Genomic DNA, 20,534 nt, shown 5'->3' with positions numbered 1-20,534 from the left:
AGGAATGCTGTGACACCACCAAGCATTGCTGCTTATAGGTAACTCCATCTCATGCTTTGCACTGCTTAATAAATTGCACTTACCTGCCTTCCCCTATATGTCTATAGGAGCAGCACAGAGGGCAGTATTCAATAAGAAAAATTCTCCATGTTTTATGGAGAATTTTTGCTTTTTTCGCCTTGGACGGAGCATTTTGCTCTCCAAAAGTGAACCACCCTATTCAATGTGAAATATTCGCCGTCTTTCTAAGTGATTTTCGCCGTCTCTCTCCGTGTAGAAATTCTCCATCTTTTGATGGAGAGCTGGAATGTGAACTTTTAAACTAAAATGTTTTTTTTTTTTAAATTTTGGTGTAAAAAAATCAGGTTTTTTTTTCTGTGAAGGGGCATGTTATTTTTATTCATGTGCTTATAGCACATGAATATGTATTTAATTTAAAAAAAATATTTTTTTTAATTTCTTTTTTTTTTTTACACAGTGCAGCCAGCGCTGGAGCGCTGGAGCCGCTCATTAGATATTCATATATTCACTGCACCCGATCGATAATATGCACGATCGGGTGCAGTGAATACTGGGTCCCCCGCTGGCTATAGGGGGGGCAGCCTGTGCTGCCTGGGTCCCGGGGAGCCCTCCTCCTCTCCACATTCCTCTGGAGCAGCCAGGGAGACTTTAATCTCTCTGGCTGCTTCCGTCCCCCAGCTCCCTGAAAGCTCCCTGCCGCGGACGCTCGTCCGCTGCAGGGGTTAAGACTCGCCGCGAGTGGCGGCGAGTCTTAAATACATTGAATAGTGGGAGCAGGAGGCTCCGGAACAGGGAGAGTGCATGGCGAAAGAAAAAATCTCTCGCCATGCACAGAGAATTTTTTCCATTGAATACTGCCCAGAGAGATATACTACAATAGAAAGGGTGCCAGATCAGTCACTGACAGTCGGGATTCTGACGGTCGTTTCTCCAACATCGTAATCCCGACAAAGCCGGCAAGGGGCTTGAATGAGCTCGCCCCACTGTCTGGCTCCTGACAGTGTTTGAGAAATGACCATTGGTCAGTTATACCATACCCAATAGAATAGTGATTTATCTTCAGTTGATATCTTATTAAAGTGGTAGAAGCAATAATAACCCTTTTTTTCTAACCAAAACAGGATCAATAGATCCCCACATTTGATGTTGTTGCTCAGGACAAATATCAAAATGTAAAAAATATGATAAAATTTCAGATGTTTTGTTAAAATCATTACAGGATCTAATAAAACTGTCAAGTTTCAAATTATTTTGTTAGAACCTCATTATAGCTATGAGTAATATAAGTTCCTATGAGTAATGCAATAATTGGAACATGACAACTAGCATTTAATATACAGTATGACTAGTTCCCAGAAGGGAACTGAATATGCGTTATGATAATAGATACATTGCACTAAATGTGACTGCTCAGACTTAAATGAAACTACAGATGGAGCCAGCTTCCCCCTTGCCACCAGCATGCCATATTTCACCAGCTGGCAGTGTAGTTCTTTAATGAACTCATGCTTGACCTGGCCACACACCATGCACTTATGTTATTCCCGCCATTACCATTTTGTCTTGCGTAAATATCTTGCAAAGTGCACCTTCCAATCTGTTTTGTCGGAAACGGCGGTGGATTGTGGAATTTGCGGCCATTTCCCAACAATCCACGGCCGTTTTAGACGGCACACCCCTTTTTCACCACTTGATAAACTGTCGAGCGGCCAGGATTCCGACTGTTGGAACGTTCCGACAGTCGCAATCCAGGATTAAATATCCCCCTTTGACATCTCAGAGCTGCCCCTAAAAGAATGAAAAATGCTTTAAACTTCAATAAAGCATATTTTTAAGTAATGAGTCATGTTTCTTCCATATGAGCGCTGTTGGTTATCAACTCAACAGCCCTAATAATATATTCTCGATAAAGCTATTTTTTTATTGTGTCAATAAAATCTTACTTTGAGAGAGTAATGGGCGGGCTTAGCAATAATAGGCTCCTTAATGTTCATAAGAGCCTGCCATTGGGGATAAGCAGAAACTATGTAGTCTTTTTTTCTGGGTGTGGTATGTTTCTCCGACAGTCGGGATCCTGACTGCCCGGACACAGACAGCGTGGCCAGCGCAACAAAGCCCCTTGCGGGCTCATTGCGCTTGCCACGCTGCGGGCACGGTGGCTACGCTCACCACCTATTCTATTCTCCCTCTATGGGGGTCGTGGACCCCCCACGAGGGAAAATAGCCGACGGCCGTCGGGAACCCGGCCGTCGGTGTTTTACCAGTCGGGATACCGACGTCGGGTTAATGACTGTTGGGAACCCGACTGTCGGGACCCCGTCCGGCACCCTTTTTTTCTCCCCTCTTACCTGCTCTGGATGTTGTATATAGTGTAGGAAGCAGTGAAGGACATGCCTTCAACCTGTAATAGATTAAAGAAAACATATCAATACAAGTACGCAAAAGGGACATAAGCTGATAGTAGAGCTCTAGCATGGGCTGTGTGGTAGGGCAATTTTAAGCATTTGCAAAGATAAAGCATCAACCAACCAGCTCCTTAGGTAATTTTTTATCCCGAGCCTGTAACATGACAATTAAGTTCTGATTGGCTGGTACTTTATCTACCATCCACTTATTTACCATACACTTTATCTATCTCTAGGTCTTAGTACATAGACCCCCTAGAGTGCCATTGTGGCCTTCTCTGCATCAGCCTCTAAAATTAATTTTCAACCACTCAAGTAACCTGGCCTGATACCTATGGCTAAAAGAGCCAATACACTTTGGTCCTGATTCTGGTTGACTCGTTTGTGCGCATATTCACACACACAAATACACAGAGCAACCATTTGCACCAGTACGCAAGCCTTCGCAACTGTACACAAAGGGAAATGGGCACAAGGCCACCGCACATTTGCATATTCCTTTGCACATTTCCGTGTGCTCAGGTTACTGCTATGTGCGTACGTATGCACACGCTCATTCTTTGTGTTTGGATGTTTAACTATACACACTCGGTAAACACACTAGTTCCTTTAATAAACATCTTCAATCACGATAGTTTTTGTGAGTAATTGAAGACTTGTTTAATCTGGGTCAACATCAACATAATCAGTGTGTGGACACAGTAGACAACACACAAATTAAACGGTGCAGTTGTGTTTGGGACTATATACAGCATATGGAAGTTTGGACACTGATAGAGTGAAAAATGTCACACACATGTAGTGCCAGTTATTAAACACATTTGGTGGTAAGATTGTTTCCAAATGAAACTTTAAACATGCACACAGCAACAGTTTGTAATAAGATTGAGATAAAGCTCTCACATATACACACACATATATATCAAGGTTGCCTACCTGACTCTCTCCTTCAGGGAGAAAATGCTCTGTTCCTGGACTTCCCTGACAAGAAAGGTGTTTCACCACAGGTGATGGCAATCATACATTACCAGGGAAGTCCAGGACCAGAGCATTTTCTCCCTCATGGAGAGGGTCAGGTAGGCAACCCTTCAAAAGCTAGTAGATGTAGTTTCATTTGCTGCCAATAGATGACAGTGTTTCCGTATCACATGGACACTAGATATTTATATACAGTATATGAGCCAAGAACAGTGCTTACCGTAGGCATGCATTCACTACATATGGTTAGCTAATTGGTTAATGAGAGTAACTTGTATGGTGCGTGCCTCAGTAGAGTCTAACGGTGTTTGTAATTTAGCAATTGACAGTGGTGATTGCTGGTACAAGCGCTTTGCCATTTTCTTGTAGCCCGGCGACACCCTGGAGTCACTTAGTTTTGCGAAGGATTTTCCTTCCCAACACTCGCAATGTATGCGTAGATTTGCGAAAACACCACCCTGACATTTTTGTATACTCCCTATGTGTACTCCCTACGCCACTGCGAATTCGCAGCATAGCGAGTCAACCAGAATGACCTCCTTTATGTTCCCGAAATAACTGTTGATGGTATTCAGCATCTATCTATCATTGCTGAAACCTAATGGTGCGTCATCAGATCCGTTTGTGAGCAGCACACTTTGATGCAGCCACACAGTGATCCAGCCACTCAGAAGTTTGACCAAACTACTAAATCTGCTCATATATATAGGTCCCTTAGGACCCAATTAACTGCTGAGATCCTGTTTCGCCAATTTATTTTAGCATAGTAATTTCCTGTGTCAATAATTGTTGGTAAATGGGTTTTCACACATTAATGATTTATTTCTACCCAGATTCTGCTTGTTTTAAGCTGTATTAACTTGCTGGGAAAAAAATCCATAGTGCAGTAGTGAACTGGACAGCAGATAACATAGTCCTTCATTGTGGCGTGTTCATTACGCACCTCATTCACAGTTAGCAGCAAATCGAGCTTATTCCTAAAGGATGCAAATCCATGTTTAGTTTGTGTGCAGGGAAAATACTACGCTATACTGCTGGGACTTGTGGTTCTCCAAGTCATTGGATGTGGTGCAGGCTTGCTGGAACTCATAGTTCCACAGCAATACACAATAGTTTATTCTATTTTTTACAAGACCATCAACCCCAAGGCTGGGCAGGTAAATTCTGGAGGGGGAGGGCCCTTCATTGGGGGGTCCCCACTTCCCCAGGATCCCTACCCAGGCTGACCGGTCAGGGGGTAATGCTTTGGCCAGCTGGACTTGTATAAAAAGTCGTCCCCCCCCCCCCCCCCCCCGGCTGTGGCAATACCCTGCTGGCTGGTTGGGCCTTGTGCTGGTTTAAAAAAATCCAGGTGACCTCTATTTCATTTGTTCCCTGATTTTTTAAAACCAGGACCGGCTCTTTACTGATTGCTAGCCGGTCACAAGTTAATTGACAGGAAGCAGGCATTTGTAGGTGTCACCAGGCTGTTTTCTGGGAGTGTGGGGCAAAACGCAGACATGCCCAAGCATTTTCAGCAAGGGTCTGTGATGTCAGTTCCGGGCCTCGATCAACCTGATTCTATTGCACATGCAGGGTAGATTCCGGGTTACGCACAGACTGCACATAGTAGGAAAAACATTCTATGGTGAGTGAGTTGCGAATGGATTTGCAGCTAGACACCAGCCAAAATGATTTTCACAAACAATTGGCAGGCTTGCAGAGGGTAGGATTTGACTTTGTCTGGGTGATGGCTATCTGTTCGTAGGGCACTGCTAAATCACCCAGCAGCGATCATGGCTGGAATAACTCCCACATTACATTGAAAAAGCCAGAATCAAATAATACACTACAGCTACTTCATGTGACATAAACACTCACAGGATTTGGTAACAGAAAAAATCTGAATCATATACCAGTATCAATATACCCCTTGTTCACTTACACAGTACGCATATATTTGGGAAGGCGCAAGGCCACAGTCATATTATTTTCTTAGTTACTGATGCCATGATCATCACATAACATTGCAGACTCACCAATAGGGCTTCATTTAAAATGCTTTTAAATACCCATGTCCTTTTCTTTTGCAATTACCTGGTCTGCATTGCATTATGGGAACCGAATCACCATACTGTGATAAATGGGGAATAATCTAAGCTATTCCAAAGGCAAATCAGGGACTACAGCGGCTCCACTTTGAAGAAACTTGGGTACTTGTGTATTATAGCGGCGCCCCCCGATTCCCATCGCGCGATGTTTTCACGCGTCCTCCGACCTTTTCATACCCCCACTATCCACGTCGGCGTGGAGTTGAGAATAGAAAGTGTGGCGAGCGCAGCGAGCCACCGAGCCCGAAGCGTGGCGAGCGCAGCGAGCCCCGCGAGGGGATACGGATACCTTCACAGGTATTGGAGTCCCCTCGCGGGCTTCACAGTTATCCGCGTCCCCGCGCGGGGCTCGCTGCGCTCGCTACGCTTCGGGCTTGGTGGCTCGCTACACTTTCTATTCTCGACTCCACGCCGACGTGGATAGTGGGGGGAATGAAAAGGTCGGAGGACGCGTACCGCCGCCCCTCGTGGGCTCGCTGCGCTCGCCACGCTTCGGGTTCACGTTTATAGTGTGTGTGGGGGGGGGGGTGGCGTGGGGGTGCATTTCACATTGTAAGCACCCATTAGGGTGCTTATACAATGTTTAATCGCATCGCATCCCATTGTATGGCATTGTATGCCATGTACAATGTCATACAATTTTAAAATTGTATGCCATTGTACAGTATCGCGCGATATCGCGTCGCATCGCATACCATCGCATGCCTTATTTTATGCGATGCGATGGGCGCCGCCAAAATACACAAGTACCGAAACTTGTAAGATCATCACTATATACAGTGGGAAGTTAGGAAAGGGTTAACACTTGCTGTAACGGTGCATGCTGGGAGCTAGGTTTTATGATTTTATTGCAAAGGTTCTTAGAGCCCTATAGACAAGTTCTCATTCAGACCATGTTCTCTGTCCAAAGACAAATGCCAGCCAATAGGCAATGACAACCATATATCACTCTACACAGGCAGAGAAGGGAAGAATAGAATTCAATCAATATACAGCATAAGGAGATATATTGTAACAAATATTTCATGTGTAAGCGGGGTCTTATGCTTGCAGAATGTCTGAACACATTCTACTTAGCAGCATCCCCTCTGTGTCCTGATCCATCAGGTAACCAGCATACACTCAATAAATATCACTAATGATATTAATAAGGAATGTGGCAAAGTGCATTTTAAATCATAAATTAATTTACTATTTTTGAGATTGCCATCTATACCAGATTTCCAAGTAGGTATTAGCTTACTGATGTCCCACAGATCTACTGCTGATACATTTTCTTATTCATAAATGCAGTGAGTGCCCAGAAAGATGTACCGTTCCTTCATCAGCCGCACTCCTTCATTAAAATGAGATAGACAGAGGAGATTGCCATGTTAAGGACTGAGCCGTTATTATGAGATTGTAGAGCATCAATCCTACAAAATTAGCGGCATACTGGTACAGAAGCATTCAGCTGTGACTTCTCAATGTGCTGTGATGGAAACATACATACACAGCAATTACAAATAGCAAGTAATCATCATCGGATCAGGGAGGAGCATGTCAATGCAATAGATTGGTAGCTAAAATAATATTACCAGTCTAATCACAGACACAAGTGTCATCATGGTTCAGTTAGATCGTATATCGCATTGCAGCAGTAATATTAGGTTTCTTGTAGATTCAGCATCAGTTCATAAATCATAACAGTTGCGGTGCCATCTAGTAATATATTTAATCTGAGCCTGTCATCTGGTAAAGCAGCGGGTGAGAAACACTGTTCTTGCTCTTGTCAACTCATAATCTTCAAGCGTTTATTGAACAGAACTGCATGAATGCATGTGGTATGGTAATGTAGTCACTGGTAGTGTAGCCCAGTATATACCCATCTCAGTGTCATACAGGTTAAAATGGGCAAAGAGTTCACATACTGAAATATTTTGAACAGGACCAGTGTGTACACACAGATATTCACTCCAACCAACCACATTACTCATACAGGGAGTGAAAAGTGACCAAATGGAGTGTAATAAACCACCAACTAATCAGCTCCTACCTGTCATTTTTCAAACCCAGCCTGTGACATGACACGTTAGGAGATTTTTCAATCGCCATTTTATCACTTTCCAGGCTTAGTACATCTGGCCCATAGGCCCAGATGTGTGTATATATATATATATATATATATATATATATATATATATATATATATATATACATACACACACACACACACAAACACACACACACACACACACACACACACACACATACACACACTTTATCCTTCATACGGTTATACCTTTTGGCTTGTAGAAACCATGAGCAGATTCTGTAGATCTGCAGACAGCTTTACATTGGACATCCTGAGAGACATCTGCCAGGAGAAAGGTCACATTAGAATTAGGATTACATAAGTGTATTATGAGTTAGGGAGTCTAACCTAGTAAACAACTAATGACAAATCTTTTTTGAAGCTTGGAACCACACATAGAAATCCACTGTACTAGTGCTAGTTCATCCCCAACATATCCTGATGGACATACATTGCTGCACCTGTTGTCAGTGTTTGCTGGCACTATACAATTGCTTCCATACCCAATTCCTCCAGTATCACCGGCTTACTACCTGCTGCAGGGCAGTATCAATCTACTACAGAATCTAAGGACGCCTAAATATATCTACAAGCTTTCTATCTGCCTTCTCATACCTCGCCCCCATCCCCTTGGCAGCTGTTCCAATGGTCTTTCAACCATTCAATTTAATCCATACTCATTTTAAACAAAGAAGGGATACATTTTGAAGCTTTGGGAGTACACATACCAAACTTTTAAGAAAGATAAATTGGAGAAGTGGCCCATACCAACCAATCTCCTTTTATCCGCAATTTTCCAAACTACATTAGATAAATTATAGTTAGAAACTGACTGGCTACTATAGGCAAATTCTCCACTTGATCTCTCCATTGTGTGATACAATACAACCAGTGCTATTTTTTTGCATGAACCAGCAGGAACATCTTTCTGTACATGTTATATCTGCCTGTTATATCTGCCCCACCTGCAGTGCAACATGGTTTGCCCAGATGCCTGCTTTATTGCTTTACTTAAAAACATGAATCAGACCTCTGTTCATGTTTTGCTATTGAGAAGTCATAGAGCCGGTCCCAACCAATTTGATGCACAAGTGAAGATTTTGTCTGGTGCTCCATACTACCACAGCAAGTTCCATTCAGAACTATTCTCCGAGCACAGCACCCATCACCCAGCATCACAGATCACAGCAGCAACCAGCAACATCCATCACTGTTCACCCATAGCAATCCTCATTTTGGTGTAATTTACTCAGTGTAATTTAAATAGAGGCAGTGGGAAGGGGCATGGTCACATCATAGTACCCCTAATTCAAATTGCAGCTCACAGTATTGCTTCTTATCCTATCACATGCCAGTAGTGTCTGTCATTGACATTACACCACACCACACTGTATTGCTTTTTATTCATATAACAGGACACCTTATTGCCACCTATTCATATTACCCCAAGCTGTTTTGCAACTTACTCACATTACACCACACAGTAGTGCATCTTATACACATAATACCACACAGTAATTCCACAAATTAGTAATGCCCCTTACACCCATGCCACACATTATTACAACTCAAACCCCCTTCCTTAAGATGAGTAGAGGCCAATGATTGCCACCACTGGCTAGTGAGCTGAGCACTGGAATGGCTAGTAGCAGGAGCATATGCCTAGGGCTGGCTCTGAGCAAACATTACAGGGTAAATTTACTAAAGCTTCTAAAAGTGATTCTGGCCATAATTTTCTAGAATGCAATAGAGAAATTAGTCTGATTGGTTGCTATGGGCAGTGTCCCCAATTTTCACTTTTATAAGCTTTATTTTACCCCTACTTCTTGTGAGGTAGGGGGTACTTACAAAGGTGATGTTACTCAGTAGGATACTGGACTGTTTTGTTTCTAAATTCTGCCGAATTAGATTTCCATCTCTGGTTTCCAGAATAATTTCAGAATCTGAGTATAGAACAGGAAATACATACACTTTAAATACATAAAGACAGTATATCATTGTGATATTCACTCGGTTTGTCGTTATGATCAATGAGTTCCATTATTAATATTGTTAGTATTTTTTTATGGATTTTGTGAAAGCCAAAATTGAAAAGCGGAATCAACTAATAAATGGGTGTGGGATGGCCTCCTGGCAGTTGGGATTCCAACAGTAATTACAACGACGTTGGAATCCTAAATGTTAAAATCCCTACAGTCTGGATCTCAACTCACAAGAGCTATTCTCCTTGGTCAATAGGTGGCGGGCGCAGCGAGCCACCGAACCTTCAGCATGGTGAGCTCAGTGAGCCCGCAAGGAGCTTCATTGCGCTTGTCCCGCTGTCTGAGTCCCGGCAGTCGGGATTCCAACATCAGACTAATGACTATCAAAATCCCGTCTGTTGGTGCGCTATAGGGTTCCTGTTATGCTTTGAAGAACTACAGTATTTTATGATGTTCCAATACATCTCATCTTGGTGGTATCATAAGTGGAATTCACCAATCGGGGGAGATGAATCAAGCCTTAAAGATAAAGTAGAGAGAAATAAATTTGCAACCAACAAGCTTCTGACATTTTTTTTTTTTTTAAATATATTTTATTGGGTTTTCAACACAGGATAAAGAAACAAAAGTCAGACAGATGACCGATGAAAATTAAGCGGAACATGACAGAATCATGGTATCTAAACAGTATATACAGCAGTCCTATTTGACAGTGTCAAATACAAATAACTTTACTGTAAAATCAATGGGAATAGTAGAATGGAAATCCTACAAGATATAATTATATCTAATGCAAAAGAAAATAGAGAAAACACAAAATAAAACTACTATCTGACAATCAAAGAGTTGTATAAGGGAACGACGGGCAGACAAGGGAGGGGGGGGGACAAACATAAGGGAGGCAGTATGGGGGGGTAGTAGTGAGAGATCAAGGGCAGTAATTCCGGTGTAACTGGAGTAAAGCACAAATAAAACATGGCATGATTAATCTGTTAGGGATGTCAATTACCAGTCGCTATCCGACGCAGCAAGTTCCAGGAGGTATTTTCAAACAGTCTCATGATGTGATCTTGAGATTGGGTATCAAGGGTATTAATAAAGTACTCCCATTTTTTATAGAATTTCTCTACCCCTGTCTTGACGTCTGGGATCGTAGAACGTCTATCGCAATACAAGATTTGAATCATTTTCTGTTTGACCTCTGTAAGGGAGGGAGCCGACCGGGTAGTCCAATGTATAAGGATGGTTTTCTTGGCAACTGTGATTATCGTGGCCAGAAGTCGAATTTTATATTGTTTATTCTGTTTGTCGGGGCCTAAGTTCCAATTTTTGAAGTTTCCACAGATGCATGCCAGTGGATCTGGGGTCAGGTGAAGGGAGAACATGGAGTTAATAAATTGAGTGACTTTGTTCCAGAATTTCCGTATCTTTCCACAACCCCAGATACAGTGAAAGAAATCTGCGTGCGAGATTGTACATTTGACACAGGCACCTGTCTCTGAATTTGTCATGTATTTCCTCTGAGCAGGGGAGATATAAGCCCTGTGGATCGTTCTGATGTGGACTTCTTGTAAATAAGAGGAGTGTAGGTATTTAAGGGTGGTGTCGTATTGGGACAGAAGGTCAGGTAACAATGAGATGCTGGGGGTATCTGTGGACCATTTCTGTAAAGTTGTAGACCAGCTGGAAGACGCTGTTAGGGATATTAATGGTATGTATAGAGAACTGATTCTGTATGGGACAGAGGGAATGAGTTTGAGGAGGGATTGAAAAAGGCATGCTGTGTTATCCGAATTATTCGGCTTAGGAAGTGATTGGACGTAATGTCTGGCTTGAAGGTACATGTAGAAGTTTTGAGAGGGGAGCTGGTATTGCAATTGGAGGTCAGCAAAGGAGAGCAATTCGCCTCCGGGGTCAAACACTTTATTAATGGAGGCTAGGCCTTTCATTTTCCATTGAGAGAAAGTGGAGTTAGTTATTGATGGAGGAAAGGCTGGGTTGCCCCATAGAGAAGTATAAGGGGCTACAATGAAATTTCTTCGAGATGGATATCCAAGCTCTGTATGTATCTGTAAATAAAGGATGTTCTTTAATAAAAGCTGGGAGGTCTGGCCATTTAGTGTGGAGCAGACCGTTTGGAGAAAACGGGGCAAATAGAGCGGAGTCTAGTTGGGTATCTGTGTACGAACTATTGTCAAGCAGCCAGTCACTAATGTACCTGAAGAATATGGCATTGGAGTATTGTGTCAGGTCTGGAAAGCCCAGTCCTCCTTTGTTACGGGGTAGACGCAATTTGGCGAAGGCTATTCGGGGTCTTTTCCCTTGCCACAGGAAGCGAGAGAAAAGAGAATTGAGGACTTTTATATCTTTGGGTCGAAGTGTTATAGGTAACATCTGCATTATATAAAAAATTTTGGGGAATAGAACGCTTTTGATCGCCGCTATCCGTCCTAGCAGGGAGATGGGCAGAGACATCCAACTATCCAGGTACTTCTTGATTTTGTCAATTATTGGGGTAAAATTTATTTTATATAAGTCAGCAAGGTCTGAGGGAATATTGATGCCTAGATATTTAATGGAAGTGAAGGAGATGTGGAAAGGTTGGAGTATCGGCAATGTTTGGAAGAGTAGTGGTGCGCCTTGAATTGGGAGGATCTCAGATTTGCTCAAGTTTACTTTATACCCTGAGACTCGGCCAAAGGCAGCTATCAAATCTAGCACTGCGGGAAGGGATGTAGAAGGGTTGGAAAGAAACAGGATCATGTCATCCGCATATAAGGACACTTTAAGCACATGGTTTTGGACAGAGATCCCCTCGATTAGGGAAGAGTTACGTATTGCGATCGCTAAGGGCTCTATAGCGATGGCAAATAAGAGGGGGGATAATGGGCATCCCTGTCTGGTGCCCCTTGAAACTGTAAATGATGAGGAGATAGAGCCATTGCAGAATATTTGAGATACTGGGGAATTGTATAAAGTGCGTAAGATATCAATGAAGCCAGGAGTAAACCCAAAGTGGTGCATTGTTGTGAAAAGATATTCCCAATTAACTAAATCAAATGCCTTCTCGGCGTCAAAGGAAACAATTAGTTTAGGGGTCGAGGGGGGTGTGTTTGACATATGATGGATAGTTCCTAGCAACTTCCTAACATTTATTACGGAGTGTCTGCCTACTATGAACCCTGTCTGGTCCGGGTGGATGATCCGCGGTAAATGAAATTTTAATCTGTCTGCCAAGATCTTCGTAAATACCTTATAATCAAAGTTAAGTAAAGAAATGGGTCTGTAGGATCCCGGCTGTGCTGGATCCCTGCCCGGCTTGGGGAGCAATCTAATAACCGCAGAATTAAAGTATAGCGGGATGGATTGGGTAGTAATAATATGGTTATAGAATTTAACTAAACTGTCACCAAGTCGGGGCAGGAGAATTTTGTAAAATTCCGCGGACATGCCATCCGGACCAGGGGCTTTTGAAGGTTTAGATTGTTGGATCACTCTCGTGACCTCATCTAATGTAATTGGGGCTTCTAGTCTATCGGCATATTCCTCTGGATATTGGGGGAGGGTGGGAAATACCCAAGGAGAAGGAGATGACTCTATCAGGGGGTTGTTTGTGTGTTGGGGAGGCTCAGTATATATCTGCGAATAAAAAGACCTCATTACCTCAGTTATCTGGCTGCTTGACGACACCATAGTTCCGCAGGGGGTGTACTAGTGTGGTTGGCTGTGAGCCACGTAGAATGTTGGATAGGAGTTTGCCCGTTTTGTTTCCATAACGGTGGAATTTGAAGTTAGATGAAAACATATATCTATCGCTTTTTGATTTTAGATATTCATCATAGTGAATTTTAGCTGTGTTGTAAGCTGCTTTATTGTTAGGGGATGGAGTTGATTTAAATGCCTGGAACGAGTTTGTTAGGTTTGTTTGTAAATCGAGGTAGGCTGTTGCCATTTTTTTATTTTCAGCTGCGACATAGGAGATAACTACTCCACGCATAACAGCCTTACCTGATTGCCAAAACAAAGCCGGATTTGACTCTGCACTCTCTGCGTTATTAAATTGAAAGTCCATCCAGGCTGCATCTAGTTTATTTCGGAAAGAGATAGATTGGGAGAGGTAATTTGGGAATTTCCATAGCCTGAAAGAACCTCTATTAGTGTTGGTGTGGAGTGTTATCCACATAAGAGCATGATCGGATAAACATATTGGTTCAATAACAGCTTCCTGGATATTAGGAAAGAGTGAGGAGGCTAGTAAGATATAATCTATTCTGGATAGAGTTTGATGCGCAGAAGAAAGACAAGTATAATCTTTCTCTATTGGGTTAATTGCCCTCCATGTATCTATTAGTTGAAGTTGTTTGGCTAGGGCCGGCACACCCAGTTTTGGTAGTGCAGTGGGGGTTCTCTGTGAGGAGGATCTGTCCAGAATGGGCGAGGATATTAAGTTGAGGTCGCCCAATAAGATTAGGGTAGAGAGGTCATACGGGAGTAACCTAGCAATTAGGGAGGTGAAGAAAGATTTCTTGTATACATTTGGGGCATATACCGTACAGAAAACATAAGGTACATTGTCAATAGAAATATCAACTATGAGATACCGACCGTCGGGGTCAATGTCGGTCTTCGTAATAGAGATATTTAAACAGCGTCTAACAAGAATAGCCACACCACGAGACTTGGAATTGAATGGGGCAGCCGCCAATAATTTCCAGCCCATCATCTGTAATTTGAGATGTTCGGCTGCAGTTAGATGCGTCTCCTGGAGACAAGCCACATCCAATTTCAACTTGGTTAGGTAAGTGAGAATTTTCCTTCTCTTGGCCGGGGAGTTACTGACATTTTTTTCAGGCTGTAGTAGAAATATTACAGAATTTGATTGGTTGGTACATTATCTTTCTCCACTTTATCACTCTCCATTGCTTGATACAACTAATGGGGCAACAACAAATTATAATATCAGCAGACACATTTGCAATTGGCTCAGTAGTGCAGCATATACAGTACAGCAATGCCTGTAAGTAATGTGATCTTAATTAACTAGAACAATATTAGTATAGCCGGTCGGAAGAATGGCCTGTGGGATAGATCATCTTCCAACTGCAGTGAGAGCCCCAGTTTTGCCAGCAGGGATACAACCTGCCATGTCTATAGTAACTGGAGCCAAATTGGATATTTAACAGCAGGCTCAGACCTCGATATAAACAAAGTTAGGGCTGCGTTAGTCCTCATAGCTTCTGAACACACTGCTCTGGAATAAATGTATATATTATTTATGAAGATAATATCCTTCTTTAGATATTTCTTGGAACCATTAATAACTACATTTCTATGTGCAATAACTCAATTTGCCCTTTATTTAATCCAGTACAATTTGGTTTGCTTTCAGTACATTTCAATAAATGTTATATCTTAAATTAGATGAACCGAATGCTAAACACTAGCCAATGTCTTTAAGTTGTACCATAGAGCAGCCACTGCCATAGATTCAAATTAAAAGTCATGGTTTGTTATCATGCTTTGCATATAACTTTAATCACTTGGGAACTGGAAAAGTTACAGTAAGTACCTGCCTGCAAAACAATAATTGTTATGATTGACTGGGTGCTTGGCACAGCAGGGAGTAGTGGGCTGCAAAGGACATCCAAGGATTGGCTGTGAGCATCATGTAATTGGCACACATCCTGCCAAGGAAAGTATCCCCCAGCGAATACACAATGAATATTGCAATGCAGCTGTAGCCCGTCTCTTCTGTTACAAACAATGCTGAATAAAGATTATAGAAGTGACTGAGGGGAGTAAGCTTTATTTATGAGAGCTACATATGCCAGTGAGACGTCACATCTGAGAAGTGTTTAGAAAACAATTACAACTGCAAAACTACAAAATACTATAAAGTGACAATCCAAAATGTCATTTATAGGACATGACGGATTACTGATGATTAAATGATCACTCACCGCTTGCCCAAGAAAGATGAGGAATCAGGAGCTGGTAATCCAAACTGTCAAGGTCAGACAGTGTCAAAAGGGACTTCTCCGGTTTTCTTGGAACGTCTGACCAGAGAGTTTGCATGTAGAACATTACAGATAAGCAATGGAAAATAGACAAATGAAATGGAAACAGTAATGTAAAGCTAATCTACACTTTTAATATATAATACTTACAACCAAATACGATAGTTATGTCCGGAATGTGTGTCTACATGTTAAGAGACATGCAGATCCCGGACACGGTGACCACATACCAGTCCCCCCCCCCCCCCCTATAAATCCCTCTCTCAGGGGTTTATTTACTAAGATGGGAGTTTTATTGAAGATGGCAGGTTGCAACCAATTCTGCTTCATATTTATTTAGAAGCTTCTGGAAGACAGTAAATAGAATCTGATTGGTTGCCCATCACAACATCCCATCTACAATACAACTCCCATTATAGTAAATCAGTCAAACATGTGAGGGAGAAGCTGAGGTTCAGAGAGGAAATTAAGGGTAACACGTGTGAGCAAAGGGGCATGAAAGGGGATGAACGGGGCAGGTTATGAGGGTAACACAGCTGGGCATGTTGGGAATAACCTGTGTAGAAGGTGGCATGTGAGGGAGAAGCTTGAGTACAGACAGCATGGAGGAATGTGAAGGGGAATATGGGGAAGGGGTATGTGGGAAACACTGGGGGGCATGAAGTGAGTAATCTTCTGTGGTGGGGGATTGTAAGGGAGAAGAAGGGAGACATGTGAGGTACATTGTTGGGCATGTGATGAAGAACTTGGGGGGTGGGGGGTGAGGGAGAGCCAGTTGGAAGATGGGAAGGATAAGCTTTTTTTCTGATTTAAAATTACAACAGAAACTATTACAGGTTTTCCTGCTCCAAACACCACCTTCCAGATCTCTTCTTCTCCCTTTAATTTGAATGATCCTCCATCAGGGGACTCAGATGGTTACTCTATTCTACTGTTCTACTCTATTTTCTTTATTACATTTATGCCTAGATTATGCCCACGTATGACCTGTCCCTCCAATCCACTCTCCCTGTTTCCTTATTTTTTAACCCCCTTATTTTCTTTATATAATAAAAAATGAAATAAACCAAATCTTACATTTGGAACCCTTCTCTATTTGACTAGAATCTGGCAAATTTCTTTATTAGACATAAATACATGGAGACCATCTACACTGCAGCCTTGCCAGCCAGCCAGACAGGAGGAGGTAGTAGTTATCATTACATTTTACAAATGCCATGTGTGCAACAGATTGGCAAATAAGTACTGCAAGTAGGAGGGAAGATGTTCATGCTTTGCCTAGGGCATAGAGAAACATGCCATGCAGTAGGGAATAAACTTCCTGTTGGCAAGGACAAGCGAGCAGCATTTAAAGAAAACCTGGATATTTTTAAGGATTATTTTGAAGGATGTCAATGTATTTAAAGACAAATAACAACTGTTGATACACTTTGCATCTGCCGGTGACCTGGAAAACATGACCTGTGTGAGGTCCCGAGAACCGGGTTTGAGAACCACTGGTTTCAAACAATAGATTGTAAGGAATCGGATTACTGCTAACATAACACCACAGGACAATATGTATATATTAGGGTAATCTCAAGCAACTCCCATCAGAGGAATAAGCAGGGAATAGTAGAGGGAACCCTCGAATGGAGAAAACTAGTGAAGAGTGGGCACATAGCAGAGGGAATGGGAGTCACCCATTGCCCAATACTATTTCTTTATATACAATACTAGCTTTCAGCTCAGTACCCAACTTTATCTAATCTACCAGGCAGCATGTTATATTAGGAATGGTGAGGGTGAAGGTTAGGATTATCGACTATCTTGCTGTAATCGTGCCTGTTGCTACAATTCCCGGGCAATTTGATTTGTCCCTAAAAGCCTTTTTCTGAGGGCTGAATCATTAACATATGATTTCCTATTTCACAATGCTGAACACCCAGAATACCTTATAAACAGGGGCATAACTTACCCTGAGGATACCTTGTGCCGGGCAGACGCAAAATGGGGCAATAGCCGGGGCCTCGTGGGAGAGGACATGGCTGTATGGGAGGTGGTGGGGAGCCAGGGGCTGCCGGTAATGTTACAGGGTAGCACCCGGCTCCTGTCACGGAGCATGTGTCTATTATGTACCAAGCTTTAAAAAGAACAATACTGACATTTTCCCCTGATGGCAGCACAAATGTTTATACAGTGGTAGCATTGTAGGGGTGCCGGATGATGCTCCCACAGTCGGGATTCCACCATCAGGGATCCCGACTGACAGGGGCTATTCTACCTGGTGGGGTCCACAACCCCCTTAGAGGAAGAATAGAACCTGTGGTGAGCGCAGCAAGCCACCAAGCCAGCTAGGGACATCTTAGTGCTCACCACCCTGTCGGAGTACCGGTGGTTGGAATTCTGATATCCGTATACTGACCATCAGAAGTAGCGTGGGTTGTGTCTATATTGCAGGCGTCTTTTATGTTCTACTGCAAACCATCTTATTTATGATTAAGAAAGGTAATGACAAGACATGCATTCCTCACCTGGAGAGAGCACAAATATAGATAACAGCACTAGAGACATCACTATAGCAATCACCAGCATCGATAGGACAATTCCACGCCAGTTACGAGGTGGGGCCCCGGAGCCCCCCATGTCCTGGTAGACAAAACACAAGTAACATTGTTTTTTTTACTTTAGAAAATATTCTAGGAAAACATTGTTAGTACAGGTATCAGATCTTTTATATATTCTGTAAATATTTATATTTAAGATGTGTATGTATAAAAAGGTGGAAATATCTAATAAGGCAATCAGACTACCAGGTATTTCACGCAAGGACATAACTACCATTGGTGCGAGGAGTGCAGCTGATATAAAGGTGACAATACATTTTTCACCTTTGGTGAACAAATATCCAGTTGCACCACTGACAATACGTCATCTTGTTTATCTCATGATAGTGTTCATTGTGTAGGGAAATAAAACAAGTTCTAAAATACAGATTGTACAAATGTATACAGTATGTGATGGACCAATGAGAGTCTGAACCTATGGGTAACTGACATACAGCATCAGTGACATAGCTTAGGGTCAGTGTCTGGCATTGCAGCTGGGTTACTGTCTGTCTAGGGCAGTGGTTCCCAAACTTTTCTGAATCACGGCACCCCTAAATATTAGAATGTTTTCACTGCACCCCAAGGGCAAAAGTTTATCATTGATAAAATCAGAAAAAAATGAAATGAAGTAAATTTTGTTTATATCTCATCCTTAGTGTCAGTTATGTAGTAACGGACAGGTTTCACTTCTGTTTGTCCACGGTTTGCCTATTGCATTGGTCATAAATAATTTTTCCATGGATATGGACCACCAGTCCAGGGCACCCCTGCAAGTCTCCCAAGGCATCCCAGGGTGCCACGGCACACAGTTTGGGAACCACTGGTCTAGGACTTAAAGGCAGCCAATAAAGCTGGTACACTCCACAGGGGACTGAAGAGAATTATTAAATAACTGTATTCCTCTTATATCAGATCTCCAGGTTTTCCCCCCAAAAGATTAGCAAAGGTTAAACAAACAACATTTTATAGGTTTTAAAAATTTTATGGAGAAGACTAATCATAATATTTCATGGTGGCGAAAGGATTAGCCTTACTGCCGCACAGCACTGAGGTCATGAGTTTAAGTCCTGGTTTATCTGGGTAATGCGCACATGCTCTCCCTTTGTTTGTACAGTATGTATTTCCATCAAAGGCTCTAGACTCTCTCCACACACACAAACATAGCACTTGTAGACTAAATGGATTGTGACAGAAATGAATGTGCTTGTGCTATGTTTCTATTACACCTTAATCCAGTGGTCGCCAACCCGTCGCTCGCGAGCTACCGGTAGCTTGCGGCAGCGAATCGGGTGGCTCAACCACTCTGCTGCCTGCCCGCCTGTCTCTCCCTGCCGCGGCCGCCTGCTTTCTACCTACGAACCGGAGGGGAGGAGAGCGCATTGCGCGTCTCTCCTACCCCTCACTGTGCATCCCTGTCACTTGGCCGCCTATCCGCCAATCAGAGCTCGCGGGCCGGCAGCCAATCAGGAGCCGGCCCGCGAGCTTTGGCGGATGGCCCAGTCACGGAAGTGAAGGGAAGGAGAGACACACGTTGTGCTGTGCTCTCCTTACCCGAGAAGAGGAGAAGCTGCGGCAGCGGAGACACTGACACTGCAGGAGGACACCGGACACAATGGTGTGCTGTGTGTGAGTGTGCATACCACTTGCTGCAACTGTGGGGGCATACTACTTGTTGGCACTGGGGGCATACGACTTGTTGGCACTGGGGGCATACTACTTGTTGGCACTGGGGGCATACTGTACTACTTGCTGGCACTGTGGGGGCATACTACTTGTTGGCACTGTGGGGGCATACTACTTGTTGGCACTATGGGGGCATACTACTTGTTGGCACTGTGGGGGCATACTGTACTACTTGCTGGCACTGTGGGGGCATACTACTTGTTGGCACTGTTGGCATATGACTTGTTGGCACTGGGGGCATGTTACTTGTTGGCACTGGGGGCATACTGTACTACTTGCTGGCACTGTGGGGGCATACTACTTGTTGGCACTGTGGGGGCATACTACTTGTTGGCACTGTGGGGGCATACTACTTGTTGGCACTGTGGGGGCATACTGTACTACTTGTTGGCACTGTGGGGGCATACTACTTGTTGGCACTGTGGGGGCATACTACTTGTTGGCATTGTGGGGGCATTACTTGTTGGCACTGTGGGGGCATATTACTTGTTGGCACTGTGGGGGCATACTACTTGTTGGCACTGTGGGGGCATACTGTACTACTTGCTGGCAATGTGGGGGCATATTACTTGTTGGCACTGTGGGGGCATACTACTTGTTGGCACTGCCTCGGTGTCATCATTGACTCCTCCCTCTCTTTCACCCCCCACATTCGTGCTCTCTCACAGTCTTGCCGCTTTCACCTACGCAACATCT

General features: G+C 43.1%; 1 protein-coding gene across 6 annotated transcripts in view; it reads right to left on the bottom strand.

Annotated features, from left to right (window-relative positions):
• The window catches only part of LOC146057646 (inactive dipeptidyl peptidase 10-like), a 110,892-nt gene that overhangs the window by 69,910 nt on the left and 20,448 nt on the right, over window positions 1-20,534 (bottom strand). For all 6 annotated transcript variants that reach the window (XR_014469758.1, XM_083169127.1, XM_083169128.1 and 3 more), the window contains exons 2-6: window positions 18,081-18,195; window positions 15,511-15,606; window positions 9,417-9,511; window positions 7,776-7,850; window positions 2,370-2,422 (exon numbers count right to left, since the gene is read on the bottom strand). Coding sequence is in view for 5 of the 6 variants with exons in the window: in XM_083169127.1 (XP_083025253.1) it covers window positions 2,370-2,422; window positions 7,776-7,850; window positions 9,417-9,511; window positions 15,511-15,606; window positions 18,081-18,195 (434 nt within the window). In the remaining variant the exon portion in view is untranslated. The remainder of the gene's footprint in view (window positions 1-2,369; window positions 2,423-7,775; window positions 7,851-9,416; window positions 9,512-15,510; window positions 15,607-18,080; window positions 18,196-20,534) is intronic.

Source organism: Crinia signifera, chromosome 2, assembly GCF_055691185.1.
Source record: "Crinia signifera chromosome 2, ASM5569118v1, whole genome shotgun sequence".
Lineage (NCBI taxonomy): Eukaryota > Metazoa > Chordata > Amphibia > Anura > Myobatrachidae > Crinia > Crinia signifera.
Note: the sequence above shows the minus strand (reverse complement) of the source record. Positions and strands in the feature narration are given on the sequence as shown.